At 47.4% G+C, this 14,447-nt stretch overlaps 1 protein-coding gene across 1 annotated transcript in view; it reads right to left on the bottom strand.

The window, feature by feature from the left end:
• The window catches only part of IGSF3 (immunoglobulin superfamily member 3), a 129,374-nt gene that overhangs the window by 51,482 nt on the left and 63,445 nt on the right, over positions 1-14,447 (bottom strand). Inside the window, exons 3-5 of the mRNA XM_055584621.1 lie at positions 11,607-11,984; positions 8,524-8,934; positions 3,485-3,874 (exon numbers count right to left, since the gene is read on the bottom strand). Of these exons, the coding sequence (XP_055440596.1) occupies positions 3,485-3,874; positions 8,524-8,934; positions 11,607-11,984 (1,179 nt within the window). The remainder of the gene's footprint in view (positions 1-3,484; positions 3,875-8,523; positions 8,935-11,606; positions 11,985-14,447) is intronic.

The following is a 14,447-nucleotide window of genomic DNA, read 5'->3' as shown; positions in this document are numbered from 1 at the left end:
TCATCTTCCCATCATTTAGGGCTACAGCAGTCAAATGAAAGCTGAACATTCATATGTGTCATTTGAGTCTTTCAGGGCAATATTAGGAAGTAGAAAAAAAAAGTGACAGGAAGTATTTGGAGGACAACATGTGCTTTCTTCCTTGGTTGTGGGCAATAATGCAGCAGCAATGCCTCATTTCACAGAGCGAGTGGTGAGCAACCTTTCAGGCTTCATCAACACAGAGGAACAGACCAAAGGCAGCGGCTCGCCTTCCCATGGCCATCCACCTAGCCCAGGGGTTCTGCTGCTCTCGACCTTGACTTTCTGCCAATCGAACTCCAGGATAAGGATTCTACTCCCTTTATTCCTTTGCTACTCACTTAGCTATCTGACCTCCTTCAATGGAATTATTTAAGCTCTACATGCCTTCTTCACTGGGGTGGGTGGAGAGAGTGTTATTTATATTGTGAATTTTTAAAAGATTATAAAGTAAATAAGCCAATGTCTATAAATCACCTAATACATAGGTTTTCAAAAACTGGCCATCATGATAATTAATTTTACTATTCCCATTAACTATTTGTTTTTCATAAAGACTTTGGGTATTTTAATCTATCTTGATTATGCATATATTATTTTGTATAATTATCTATAGAGCTCAAAAAGCAGGGTATAAAAAAACCAGAAAGTACCAGATTGATTCAGCTCCAATTTTCTGGGCACCATCCACATGAAACATATACAACAATTTTGAATCAATCAATCAATCTAATCCCAGATCAAGGGGCACACCCAATTACTGAGGGGAAAAGCATATCCACGACCATGCATTTGGAGTCAATCTTAGCCCTGTGTTTTCCCCACAGGCAGAAAGAGGCAAAGATAAGCACTGAGCCCGGGCATGGAGCTCTTGCTATAGTGAACGTGTCGGCCACCCATTCTGGATAAGCTTGTTTCACGTGAAAAAAGGTCTAGATAGACAGAGTGGGGAATAGGAATTTTCCCAGGAGCCACACCAAGATGATTCACGGCGATGACAGATCTCCTGAGTAGCGGCATCTACAGCACTCCTGGCTAAAAGCTAGGATTTGGAGGCAGACAGACCAGGTTCCAGGCCCCCGTCTACTGCCCACTAACCCTGCAGTCTTGGGGCTCTTACTTAATCTACACAACCTTTCATTTCTCATGTGCAAAATGGAAGTACTAATAGTCCTACTTCTAAAGGTCATGACACTGAGAGTATCAGATTGGGTAATTATTTTTCATCATTGTTCATAGTAACAATATTCCTCTTTAGATTAAAGATGTCATTAATGTCTTTAGATTAAAGAGTCATTAATGACTCACTTCCAGTGCTATCAATTCAAAGCGAGAAATTAAAGAAGGGCAACTTTGGCATCAATGGAAAAAAAAAGTCTCCTCTTGCCTTAAGCAGAAGAATGACTTACAGGGCATCACTCCCACCCCCTACTATCACCCTAATGGGCTTTTCTATAAGCCCTGGCTCATTTGTTACGAGGGCTGCTGTTTGGTAATCTGCTGTTTGAGCAAGCCTGAAAAAACCATGCAGTTAGACGTGAAACTGCAAGGAAAAAAAAAAAAATTCTGCAGCCCAGGCAAAAGCAAATACAGACACAAAGCTAACTGCCCATTAAGACTATTTACAAGTGTTTCCAGGCTTGAGAAAAAGGCAGCCAGCAATTTAAAACTCCCTGGATTAAATGAAAACCAGGACAGAACTAATGAGAATCTAAGTGCATGGTCACAACGAAATTCCAAATCAGGAGACCGATGGTGGAGCACAGGCTAAGCGCAGAGCAGTGGATCTGGCGTTAGAAGCAGATATTTCTAATGCGATGCAAGCTTGACCACTAAATGGAACCGGCTCAGCCGCTTCCCTGTAATGGTGCTCTGGTCTCTTCATTCAGAGGATGAACAGAATACTACTGGATTGGCGGGCTGGGAGTGGAGAAGGAGATGATATACGCAGAAGCAGTTTGGGCTCTTGGGAGTTAAAGCGCCATTAAAATCCAAGTTTTTACTATCACCATTACCAATGTGATTCACTGTGTTCTTTGGTAGACTTACCCAAGTGGCCTTGGGGCAGGATCTGGTGCTGCTGGGGGACTTTAACTACCCAGTTATCTGCTGGAAAAGCAATATAGCAGGCCACAGATCATCAAACAAGTTCTTGGAAGGGGATGGGGGAAATTGCTTAGTACAAAAAACAGAGGAAGGACACAGTGTGGCTGTCCTTCACTGGATCCTTACAGAACAATGAGGAATTAGTTGCAGATTTAAAAGTAGAAGTGTCCGTGGTTAAGGCAAGCACAGACTGACAGGAAAATAGTAAAGAAGGGGCATCCAATTCAACAAATTCCATTCTACAAATATTCAGCAAGCATCTACCCTATGCAAAGCACCATGCTAGGCATTGCAGGGGGGAATAAGAAAGAAAAGAATTTCAAGACAATGAGATGTGTGTCAGAGAGCAATTAAGAAAAAAAATAAGCACAAAAGAAAGTCATCCTGTTGGTGAGAAAAGAAAAAAAAGAGTGGCAAGACCCCTGTTGTCTGTTTTTTTCTTCACACTTGAAACTGTATTAAAAATGTCAAAGTGTAAATAAAAATGTAAAGGGAATCATTACAGGCCTAAGAGAAAGAACAGTTTGAGCAGTGGAGAAAAAGGTTAAAGGTTAGTTTAAAAACTTCACCATCTTGTTTAAAATCAGAGCATTCTAAGGTTTCTCTTTTTACTAAAAATAGAACTATGAGAGAAATGAGATATTAATAAGGACATGCTGATACTATGAATGATTAAACCCAAGATAAGCAAACACAGGTGGTCCCCTAATCCCCCAGTCCTGACCGATACCCACCCAGACAATGCCAGCTACAAGCAGGCAGGGAGCCCACCTAAGCAACCCTGGAAATGAGCTAAGCTTTAAAAGCCTATGCTCCAGGATGATGTGAGAGGTCCCATCCACTGACTTTTAAAAACCCACTTCCAGAAGGGAAGAGACAATTAGGGAAATGCCAATCCCTACACCCTCAAACCCAGAAAGCAAATCTTTCCTAATAATGCTCTTTAGGATTTAAAATCCTCCCATAAAAGACCAACCCTCTTAAGTAAGGTTTCAAGACAGGCACCCACCCATTTCTTCTGGGATTTAATTCCCACATGGGAGTGAACAGCTGTGCTGGAGTCCTGGTTGGTCTCCAAGCTGAGCTGGCACTGTTGGCGTTTATACAGAGCTGCCAGGCCCCTCGCCAGCCTGCAAACACACACCTGATGCTCTGCCTACAAGAGCAAGGAGGGGGCAGGGTGCTAAGTGTGGGCAGGTGAGCTGGAGAAAGGAGGGGGCTTTTCTCTGCCAGCTGCTTGAACCTGCCCTGCCCTCCCACAGCTCTTCTCTTCTCCCCAGACTTCCCTGAGATGATGTTAGCTCCTGGACCAGACCAGTGGGAGGAGGGAAAGGAAGCGGCCCCTCCCTACACTTACTGATGGGGAGGACGATGATGGGTATGTTCTTGGGACGCTTGCTCTCCTTGTCGATGAATTCCCCAGTTACTGTTTTCTCCCTCTCCGTCACACGACAGTTGTATTTTCCGCTGTCCTCCTGGCGGAGGTGGTAGATCTTCAGCACAAAGACACTGTCGCTCTCCTTGGCCACTTGGAGCTCGCCCCTGGCCTCCCGATGGGCGAATTCACTGTTGAGGACTGGCACGGCGTTCGGCCCCATGCTGGCGATGAGTGAGCTGTTGAAGGCCCAGGAGACAGCGAAGTAACGGTCGGGAATGTTCTGCGCCTCCAGGATGCATCTGAACTCCATCGGCTCTCCCACCGTGTACAGCCGCTTCTCCGTCTCCAGCCGAACGGTGAACTCTTTGTCTGAGAAAACAAATAACAAGGTGGATGCATTCTGGGTGACCAAGGGCCCCAGCGCTCCAAGCTGCATCAGCAAATTCCCACCGTCACCACCCTCTCAACAAGCTGTTAACTGGGAAGGCGCTGCCACACCTGTCTTAAGAGAAAAACTCTTGACTATCTCAGAGGAAACTCAAAGGTAGCCAGACCCAAAAAGTTTAAGGGTCTTCTTAATCCCAATCAAGGTGATGAAGCTCTGTCTGCAGCTTATAATGCCTTAGATTTCACTCCCAGAGATCAGCAAGCAATATCACTCCTAATTTCACTTTCACAGCAGATTACAAAGGTCCAACCTTGATCTATATGCCCAGAACTCCATCAGAGCATCAGGAGTACAAATATTTTCAGTAAATATTATAGACATTACCCTGCTAGACTTGTGAGATAAAATTACCCAGTGGCCCAGGTGCTGACCCCAATCTTAATAAAAATTCTTTCTCTCAGTCTATTTATCTATCTGGAGAGACAAAAAAAAAAAAAAAAACTGTCTATTTTTCTCAGTCTATTTATAGAGAGAGAGAAAAACGTCTTCCACCCTCATGTGAATATTGCAAATAAAAAGACAATCCCTAACAAAATTGCATAGGAAAAGTGAAAACTAATGTCTTTTCACTAGTCCATCATCCGCCGGATCAATCTCTAGAAAGATGGAGGGGGCAAGTACCTACTTCCACTGACAGCCACATGACCTCTAAAACAATCAATGAACCCAAGCACCCTTCAAAGAACAGAAGCTTAATCGGGAATGGGGGGAGGGGGCAGGGCAATGATCAAAGAAGGGCTTACTGCCACTAACTGTCCCGCACACCATGTAATGGTGTGTCTGTCAACGCTGTGAGACAATGAGCGCGTCTCATGGGCACTGGTGGCAGGGGACAAGGGAGTGAAGGGCTGGAGAAGCTTCTGGAAACAGTCACAGAGCCTTGGGTAGGGGGACTGTAGCTTCAACCACTGCCCAAGTCCTCCTCCTCCCAGTTCCAGCTCTGTTCCTCTAAAGAGAACACGGAAGGGAGAATCTCATCACAGGGATGTTTGAATTCCTTGTAGAATCATAAGCTCCAATCTCAACTGTCTTCCTTACACTGGCGTTCCTACGTCTTTACCTCTATTATTAGGGCCTTTGCCTCATTCTTTTTTTTTTTTTTTGGCCACCCTGTGTCGCATGTGGGATCTTAGTTACCACGACCAGGGATCAAACCCTCGCCCCCTGTGTTGGAAGCACAGTCTTAACCACTGGACTACCAAGGAAATCCCACCTTGCCTTGTTCTTATCCCCTATCCCATGCACTATTCAAGCAGATGAGAATCCCATTTCCCTAAAAACACAGGAATCACAAGAGCACTTGCTTCCACATTACCCTTCTCGTTTCGTACCCACCCATTCCTCAGGCTCTCCGTCTCCTCCCTTCCCACCGGAGCCCATGTCTTGCCCCAAATACCTATCTTCTCCAGCGAATCAGCCTCTTCCTTTTATTACCCAAACTTGCTGACAAAGTGAACTAGACCCAATGACTCTAGGGTCTCACTTCCAAAGTGACACCTGTTGCCTCCGCTTCGCCTCCCAAAAGACCAACCTGAGAGATATGGGTTTCACTCTGCCAGCCTCTGTCTAGACACACACACCCACGTGGGACTGAACCCATGTCAGCTGCCAGACACTGGCTTTCTGGTCAACCACACTGCAGTAACTTATAAGTAACTTATAACTCAACATCAATGATTTAAACAAACAAAAAAAATCACCCCTTCCACATAAATGCCACCAAAGTCTTACAAACAGGTGCCCCAGACCTCAGACTTCCCACTTCCTCAGAGTCAGGCTGGTTGCAACTGTGGCAGTCTTCCTGAGACTCTTCTGATCTCATGGGATTCCCCCTCCTGGCATGGTGACACCTTCACATTGCCAGGTTAAGATAAGATTCCTCCTTTCCGCCCAGCAATTTGCCCTTGTTCCTTCCTAGTCAATTAAACCTCCATACACTGATGTATGCTTTTTCCAATCCCCTCTCCCTCCTCAGCTCACTGAAATGTTGCTTCTGACCTTCTCCCACACTTCACTGACTGAGCAAATGTCTACAGTGACACCCCCGCCCCCCAACCCATCACAGCGGAAGGCTTAAGTTTGAGCCTCTGGACCAGCTCTCCTACTTTGTGTCCATAACACTTTCCTCCCTGCTTCTTGCCAGCTGGCCTGACCACTCTGTTTCTCTGTCACTGGGACTGGCTTCCTTGACCACCTCTCACTGCCACAGTTCTCCTGGGTCCTTTCCCAATTTCACCCCACGGGCTTCTCCTGGGGCCTCATCAGTTTCAAGTTCAACCTCAAACTGAGCTCCATGTCTGATGACGTGCTGGCTGCTTCACAAACAGAGCATCTCCATGAGAGTCTGCTTGCAGGATGGACTCCTTGACCAAAACTGACAAGAACAAGAGAAAAGCCAACCACTGCTGCCACTAAAGGGGAAGCAGAGGCTTTCAAGTATGACTTGGCACATTACCTCATCCCTCCTTATCACAGTTCAAGGAATCACCCTGAGCCCCAGCCTCAGGGCTCCCGATAGTTGGGTTCCTCCTTCCCTAGTCCTCTCCATTCTGTTTGCCCCTGGCACCCACTGCTCACTTGCCAGGTCAGTGCCACTGACCCAGCTGTGGCCTCATCAGCCCTTCCCTCCCTGGTCTCCTGACTTCAGATCCAACCTGTCAGCTCAACCCTAGGTGGCCTCCATGGTTTTTCCTTTCTAAAACCCAGTCTGACTGTGCCACTGATGTGTTACAAATCTCTATTCCCTCCTCCAAGTGTCTACAGCAGTGATTTTCAGACTTTGCTTGGGCAGAGGAGAGCGGGGGTCTTCCTTTCCACATACAAAGTATTTTATTGCCCAATATAGAAAATGTTTGATTGAGACAAGGAGGGGACACTGTAGGCCTCACATGCCTTCCTTCAGCACCTCCCACCATGGCGTCTACCCACGCGCACCAATACGCACACACATCCACCCACAAAGCGACTGCTCAGGCACCTCTATGGGGCTCTTATGAGTCCAAGGAGAACAGCTTGAGAGATGCTTGGACCACAGAGTCAAAGCCAAGCTCACATTACAGCACATGGGGCTTCAGGCCATCTTTCCCATCTCCTATCTCTTATCTCTCACCACTCATATCTGGAACTCAACATCTGCCTACCCTTGATTCCTCTGTGCTTGCCAAACATGACAAACAATTCTGTACCTTTATGCTTCTCCTCCTGATGCCTGCTCAAGCTTCAAGCCTCAACTCAAAGTCACCAAATGGGTTGGTTTTCCTGACTCTGCTTAAACGACCCCATCCAGGAAAAACACTGTTGTCAGAAGAATGATATTCACTGTGTCCCCAGGGCACCCCATCCACCACACCATCATCACACTCACTGCCCTCCACTCAGACCCTGGCTTTCATATCTGCAGTTCCCTAAGGCAGGGACCAAGTGTTCTTCATCTCTGAGTCCCCGAGGCCTATCACCACACCTGCAGTGCTGCAGAGACTTACTAAATGTTGACTGAAATGAAGTAAGAGAAGGACAACACTGGGGCTACAACCACTGAACCAGAACATCACTGGGACACGGAGTGACGTCATCGACTTTTTGGTTTTTTCCACCTAGTTTTCCCTTTGCTTAGTCTGGATACATTTGCTGGGGCAAATTAAAAAAAAAATCCTCATTCCAAATTGGCAAGATTAAAATAAAAGAAGATTAACTGATGCAACCTAATTTAAAAGCATTAAGACTCAAAATGTGGCCCAGACTTTTGAAGCTGCTCTTAAAACCAGCCAGGAAGGGAAGGGATAAATATGAAATAAAGCACCTTCTGTGGATTTCTTAGTACCAGAAGTTTCAGAAGCCGCTAAATACTCTGGATCCTACAGAACACATAAAGTGCTCCCAGTCCAGGAGCCTAACCCTCCTTGTAAAGTTCTAACATCCATTAGGTACCCAGAGAATCGCTTCCGCCCTGTTGGCTCTAGAGCTGTGCTTGACAAAGTACACAGTGGAAGTGTACTGAAAACTCAGCTTCCCAGGTCCCACCCTGGAAGCCTGACTCAGGAATCTGTACTGCCCAAGCCTGGGTATCTGTGCTATTAGGTAAGTCAGAAGCACAGCCCCAGAATGACAGAACAAGAGAACCAAGCAGAGACCAAGACCACCACCATTTAACTGGAGCAAAGGGGGCAGAAGAGTCAAGAGACAGGTCCTGAAGACAAGTCCCCCCACAGCTTGTACTTCAGGCACTCCAGCTGTCTCCCACAAACCACACCTCTGACTGTCAGAACAAGGCAGCCCCTCATTAGAGGTGAGCACCGATGCAGGACCCTTAGGCACTTCCTGCATCTCCACGCCGGCACAACCATACCCTCCAACCAAAACCAGTGGACTGAGTGCCCACAGTACGCCTGCCCCCAGCCCAGCTGAAGCAGCACCAACAGCTGTCAGCTCTAATCTGGAGCCCAGCTGGACTCAGGGGCTGGGAGAGCACAGTGAGAGAGGATCAGGGCTTGGGATACCTGGCCCCTAGGGACCCAGAGTCCTTGCAGAGTCGTCAAAGGAGTCTGCACCACCTCCCGCCAGACAGACTCACCGGTGGGCTGGACGTTGACCACGGTCCCCTCAGAACGCTTCCGGGTCATGGGGTACCACGAGCCGTCCGGGTCCTGGATCCACTCAGTGGCCTCGCAGTAGAACTCGCCCTGGTCAAAGGGCTGCAGGTGGAAGATGGTGAGGCGGAAGGTGGTGCTCCCCAGCTTGTCCAGGCGCACCTCCCCCAGGCTCTGCCTCTGCGCATAGTCGCTGCTCGACTGCAGCACAAAGTTGCGGCTCAGGGCGATGACCTCCACCGGCTTCTCGCCGCCCCGCTGCCGGAGCCAGGCCACCGACAGGTGGCTGTGCTGCAGCGTCTCCGTGGATGTGTCACATGTGAGCTCCAGGCGGTCCTGCTCCACTTTGTGCAAAGTCTGGGGCACAGCGGTGGCCTGCAGGGTGTCCGGGATCACTGCAACACAGGAACCGCCCCAAGCACGGTCACTAGGCCACAGATCTTACACTCGAGGGGCTGAGTGCCAACCCACCCGGGCTTCCACAGTTCTGTGGGGCCATGGACGACCCCGGGCAGCACAGAAACAGAACGACACTTCTGTCTGGATTTGGACTGCAACTGTTTGGCACTTACGCTTCCTGTCTGGTATTTCAATAACACTCGCATAAAAAGTGGGTTGGGAGCAGAGGGATAAATTGGGAATTTGGGATTAACAAAGACACACTACTATATATAAAACAGAAAACAACAAGGGCTTACTGTGTAGCACAGGGAACTATATTCAATATCTTGTAATAACCTATAACAGAAAGCAATCTGAAAAAGTACATATATATTTATGTGTGTGTGTAACTGAATCACTCTGCTGTACACGTGAAATATTGTAAATCAGCTAAATTTAAAAATTCAATTAAAAATTTGATAAAATAATGTTTGCAGACACTGCATTTCATTTTACACGATAAATGAACTCACTGAAAATAACATGTCAAAGAAATTTTATGTCAGGTGAAATAAGACTTTGTTGTTCAAAGTGAAATTGCTTTCAGAAACTTTAACTTGGCTACTGACTCATCTTCAAAGAAAAGGAGTTCCTGGAAGTTGGAATGTCACATTTTCTATACAACTTGCTCATTTTCTCCTTTCTAGCCACTCCACGCCCATGTTCCCCCAACTCACGTCAGCAATGCAGTACTCTAGAAAAGCTATTTCTTCTTCTTTTTTTTTTTTTTAAAAAAAAGGGTTGTGGCAGAGAGAAACAGCAAGGTCCTCAATTTTTTAGTAGGTTTAATTTTCACATAACTCGTGTCAACATGTGTTCGTGGGCTGGAAGGAAGCCATGAAATGGGGATGAGTCAGGCAAGCGATAAGATTACCTCTGTGGTCACCTGGTCAGCATTTTACTCGGGAGACTAAACATCATCCTCTTCTCTGATTTGAAGGGTGGAAATTTTGATTTTGTTTTTATTATCATAATTAAGCCTGGAAGTTATGACTTGGACAGAAAAACAGAATGGCCTTGATATTTCTGACCCTTCACACTGGGAAACACCGTGGCCCAGAGCCAACCATGCAGAAATCTCCCTCCTCCCTCCCTCCCTCCTCCAGCTCCCTCCCTCATCTGGGGAGCACAGGGGTAAAAGGAGACTGGTGCACCAAGAGCTGGCACACAATTCCTCACTCTGACACCAAAGGACACACAAACCCACTCCAGGTCTGAGCAGAGTCCTGCAGCCACACTTGCTTCCTGACACAGCAGCATCCCCAGTGGCTCAGAGGCGCCATCTAAAGGCCCATTTCCTGGAGGTTTGGCCTCTTCCTGCAGATGACACATGCTTCATCTTCCTCATCGGTTCTTCAGCTTGCCAACCACAAATGTCCTTGCCTTATATTTTTATATCCCCTTTCATCAGTTAGAGAGGGTCCGTTAACCTCCTCTTAAGTTCTTAACATCTGCATTAGATCTTCTTCTTTAAGTTGCAGCTTCAACATTCTATTTACAAGTGAACACACAAAACTTGCTTCACCTATGCTACTTGGTGACCTCTAAAATATTTGGGGAGCTTTGGATTCTTCTTTTAAAGTCAAATGCTATGTTATGTGCTCAGTTGTATCCAACTCTTTGCAGCCCTGTGGACTGTAGCCTGCCAGGCTCCTCTGCCAATAGAATTTTCCAGGCACGAGTAGTGGAGTGTGTTGCCATTTCCTACTCCTGGGGATCTTCCCAACCCAGGGATTGAACCTACGTCTCTTGAGTCTCCTGCATTGGTAGGTGGATTCTTTACCACTAGCGCCACCTGGGAAGCCCTAAAGTGAAAGTGAAAGTGAAGTCACTCAGTAGTGTCCAACTCTTTGCGACCCCGTGGACTGTAGCCCACCAGGCTCCTCCGTCCATGGGATTCTCCAGCAAGAATACTGGAGTGGGTTGCCATTTCCTTCTCCAGGGGATCTTCCCAACCCAGGGATCGAACCCAGGTCTCCCGCATTGCAGGAAGACGCTTTAACCTCTGAGCCACCAGGAAGCCCTAAAGAATCGAATAAAACTGTATTATAAAAGAACTGACTTAGTGTTATGGACTGAATGTTTATACTCCCCCATCCCCCAAATTTCTGTGTTGAAACCCAATCCCCACTGTGTTGGTATCTGGAAATGAAGCCTTTGGGAGGTGATTTGGTCATGAGGATGAAGTTCTCATAAATGGGATTAGTGCTCCTTTAAAAAACTTTTTTTGGCCGCACTGCCTGGCATGTGGCAGTTCCCCAATTAGATCCCTAGTTCCCCAACCAAGGATCTAACCTGAATCCCCTGCATTGAAAGCATAGACTGCCAGGGGAAAAGATTCGGGGATTAGCGCCCTCATAAAGGGACCCCAGACAGCTCTCTCGTTCCCTTTCTGCCACATAAGGAGACAAGAGAAAGTTAGTACTCAGCAGTCCCCATGAGGGCCCTCCTCAGAACTGACCACACTGGCACCCTGATTATCCAGACTTCCAGCCTCCAGGACAGTGAGAAATAACTGCTTGTTGTTCAAGCACCCAGTCAGTCTAGGATAATTTATTTTAACAGTTTAAACTCACTACGACACTCAGGCAGAACATCAGCCACAGGAACACAGTTATCTCCTTACCCACGACGGTCGTCTTGGCACTGTAACTCCCGAAGTACCGCTCGTCGGTGCTGGGCGTGTGGCACTCGTACACCCCGGCATCCCGGGTCTGGAGATCAATGATGTGTAATAAGGCCAAGTTCCCCTGGACCCGCTCCACGTAGATCTGCCCGCTGCGGACACGCTGCGTGTAGATGGCATAAGAGAAGGTGTCGTCCATGGTGCTGATGATCTGGATCTCGCGTTCTGGGGCCTTGGGCATGTAAATGGACCACTGGAAATTCTGCTCAGAGGGCCCCTGGAAGCCGCTCACGTTGCACCAGATGGTGATGTGAGAGCCCTCCGTGCGGTACAAGGGTCCTTCCTGGATGCTGACTTGCCGCTGCGCTGACACGACACCTGTGGGGGAGACACACACGACGGGCTCTCTCACGTCTCAGACTAAAATGCAAAGCAGGCAGCAGTCTACAAAGGGCTTGTTATTCAAGTGACATGATAATAATATAAATAACTTAGCGGCCCTCTCCAAGGCGCTCTGTGATTTATAAATATTAATTAAAACATCCCGTGGTAAGGCACTGTCCCGAATTTGCATATATGAGAATGTGATCGTGCAAGGACATGGTCCTGTTATTGATTCAATGGCTGACCCTTGGGAATTTCATTTAGTCTCTCTGTCATTTAGGCGGCAGTTTTATATCTATTTATTAGTGCTCTTTATAAAGTTTTTAATAAAATGAGCAGGGAAAGTTGCATCCTTGGCACAAATTCAGAGGAGAACAAAAGCAACCACCTTGCAGTCTGGCTGAAATTAAATGCTCCTTTCTTGATTAGAGAGCTGGAAGGAGGGAGTCCTGGGTCCTTTCTTTGGTTCCGCACCCTTATTTGCAAAGGTAGCTACTCTCAGGCCACCATGGACACATTCCTTACACCCTGTTCCCTCCACATGTGGAGGTGGAGCTGAGCTCCTAAACGCTGCTGTTCACATGAACAGGAATGGGAAGGGCTGACGCAGAACCCTGCTGCCCAGATGCCCACACACCACCGATGGGGGCAACTATCAGTGCCGCCCCAAGTCAAAGACGTTTCCAGGCTGCCCTGGAAACTGGGCTCTGATTCACCACCGGCTGCCCCGCCTCCTGGCTGGGATCTGCTTCTCCAAGTGGCCTCTGCCTGCCTTCTCTATGCTCTTAACATGGTCTCCCCTCGAAGACTTGGGGACATGGAAGATAGTGAGTTTGCTTTCTCATCCCATGCCAGCACAACTGACTCTGCCTGAACCACTGAGAAGGCGGCAGGGGACATGAGCCTGTGGCAGGTAAGGGCTGTTGCAGCTCTGCCAGGAACTGGAGCTGGTGGTGCCATCTTGGACAAGCGGCTTTTCCTTTCTGGACCTTGATCTCTTCACCCATAAGATGATTTCTAGGAAGGCTTTGGAGGGGACTAGCATGTGTGACTAGCTTTGTCACTTATTACCTGGGACCTTGGATAAGTGACTTAACTTCTTGAAGCCTGTTTCCTCATCCATAAAATGGGGATAACCATGTGTGCCTCACAGAGTTATCAGAAAGACTGAATAAGACAAGATCTGTAACACCCCTAGCATAGGGCCTAGCCTATAATTAGTCCTTAAAGAAGAGCTGCTTGATCAAACCAGTCTATTCTAAAGGAAATCAACCCTGAATATTCATTGGAAGGACTGATGCTGAAGCTGAAACTCCAATACTATGGCCACTTGATGCGCAGAGCCGACTTATCAGAAAAGACCCTGATGCTGGGAAAGATTGAAAGCAGGAGAAGAAGGGGATGACAGAGGATGAGATAGTTGAATGGCACCACCAACTCAATGGACATGAGTTTGAGCAAGCTCCGGGAGTTGGTGATGGACAGGGAAGCCCAGTGTGCTGCAGTTCATGGGGCTGCAGAGAGTCAGACAGGACATAGCAACTGAAGAACAACAAAGGAAGAGCTGCTAACACGGGCCTCTCCTGGCTGGAACATTCTATGGCTCTGGACCCACAGGAACAGGATTTTGGCCAGTGATCCCTCAAGGTCAGGCCAATGGCCTCTTGACAATGACACCATCTCTGGGCCACCCACTTCCACCCACAGCTGCAGCCCATTCCCATTTTCATGAAAACTTCCCCCACTCCCCCTCTGAAAGGCAATCACGGCTGCCCCAGTGTAAACGTATCTGAAGTGGATCCAGCTGGGGAACAGCTGGGATGGCTCAAATCCTAGTGGGAAGCATCTCTAAGCCCAGCCTGGGGTATGCTTGAGCCTTAAAGCAAACTGATCTAATCTAAAACAGACCTTACAAGGAAAGGCCTGTGGCTTATAAACTTTTATTTATGCAGCAGCTTTTCTCCCAAACAAAATCTTACATGGAATCCCATCTTGGCTTAAGCAACAGAAGTAAGGAAAGTGAAAAAGGGGGTAAGAGGGTGGCAAATCAAATCAAAGCGGTATGTGGATTCACTTGATATACTCTGGTTGACAGCATTTACGACTATATTCAAGATCGTTGGCAAACAGCTCATTAGTTATTTTCAGTATGTTAAAATGTAGTGTGTTGCATTTTTACTATGCGTACTCTTTCTCTGACAATGTAAAAAAACAAACTACATACATATATATATATGTATATATAGGTTTCCCTGGTGACTCAGACGGTAAAGAATCCACCTGTGATGCAGGAGACCTGGGTTTGAGACCTGGTTGGGAAGATCCCCAGGAGGAGGGCATGGCAACCCACTCCAGTATTCTTGCCTGGAGAATCCCCAGGGACAGAGGAGCCTGGCGGGCTCCATGGGGTCGCAAAGAGTCGGACACGACTGAGCGAGTAAGCACTACATATACATA

This window comes from Bubalus kerabau, chromosome 6, assembly GCF_029407905.1.
Source record: "Bubalus kerabau isolate K-KA32 ecotype Philippines breed swamp buffalo chromosome 6, PCC_UOA_SB_1v2, whole genome shotgun sequence".
Taxonomy (NCBI): domain Eukaryota; kingdom Metazoa; phylum Chordata; class Mammalia; order Artiodactyla; family Bovidae; genus Bubalus; species Bubalus kerabau.
Note: the sequence above shows the minus strand (reverse complement) of the source record. Positions and strands in the feature narration are given on the sequence as shown.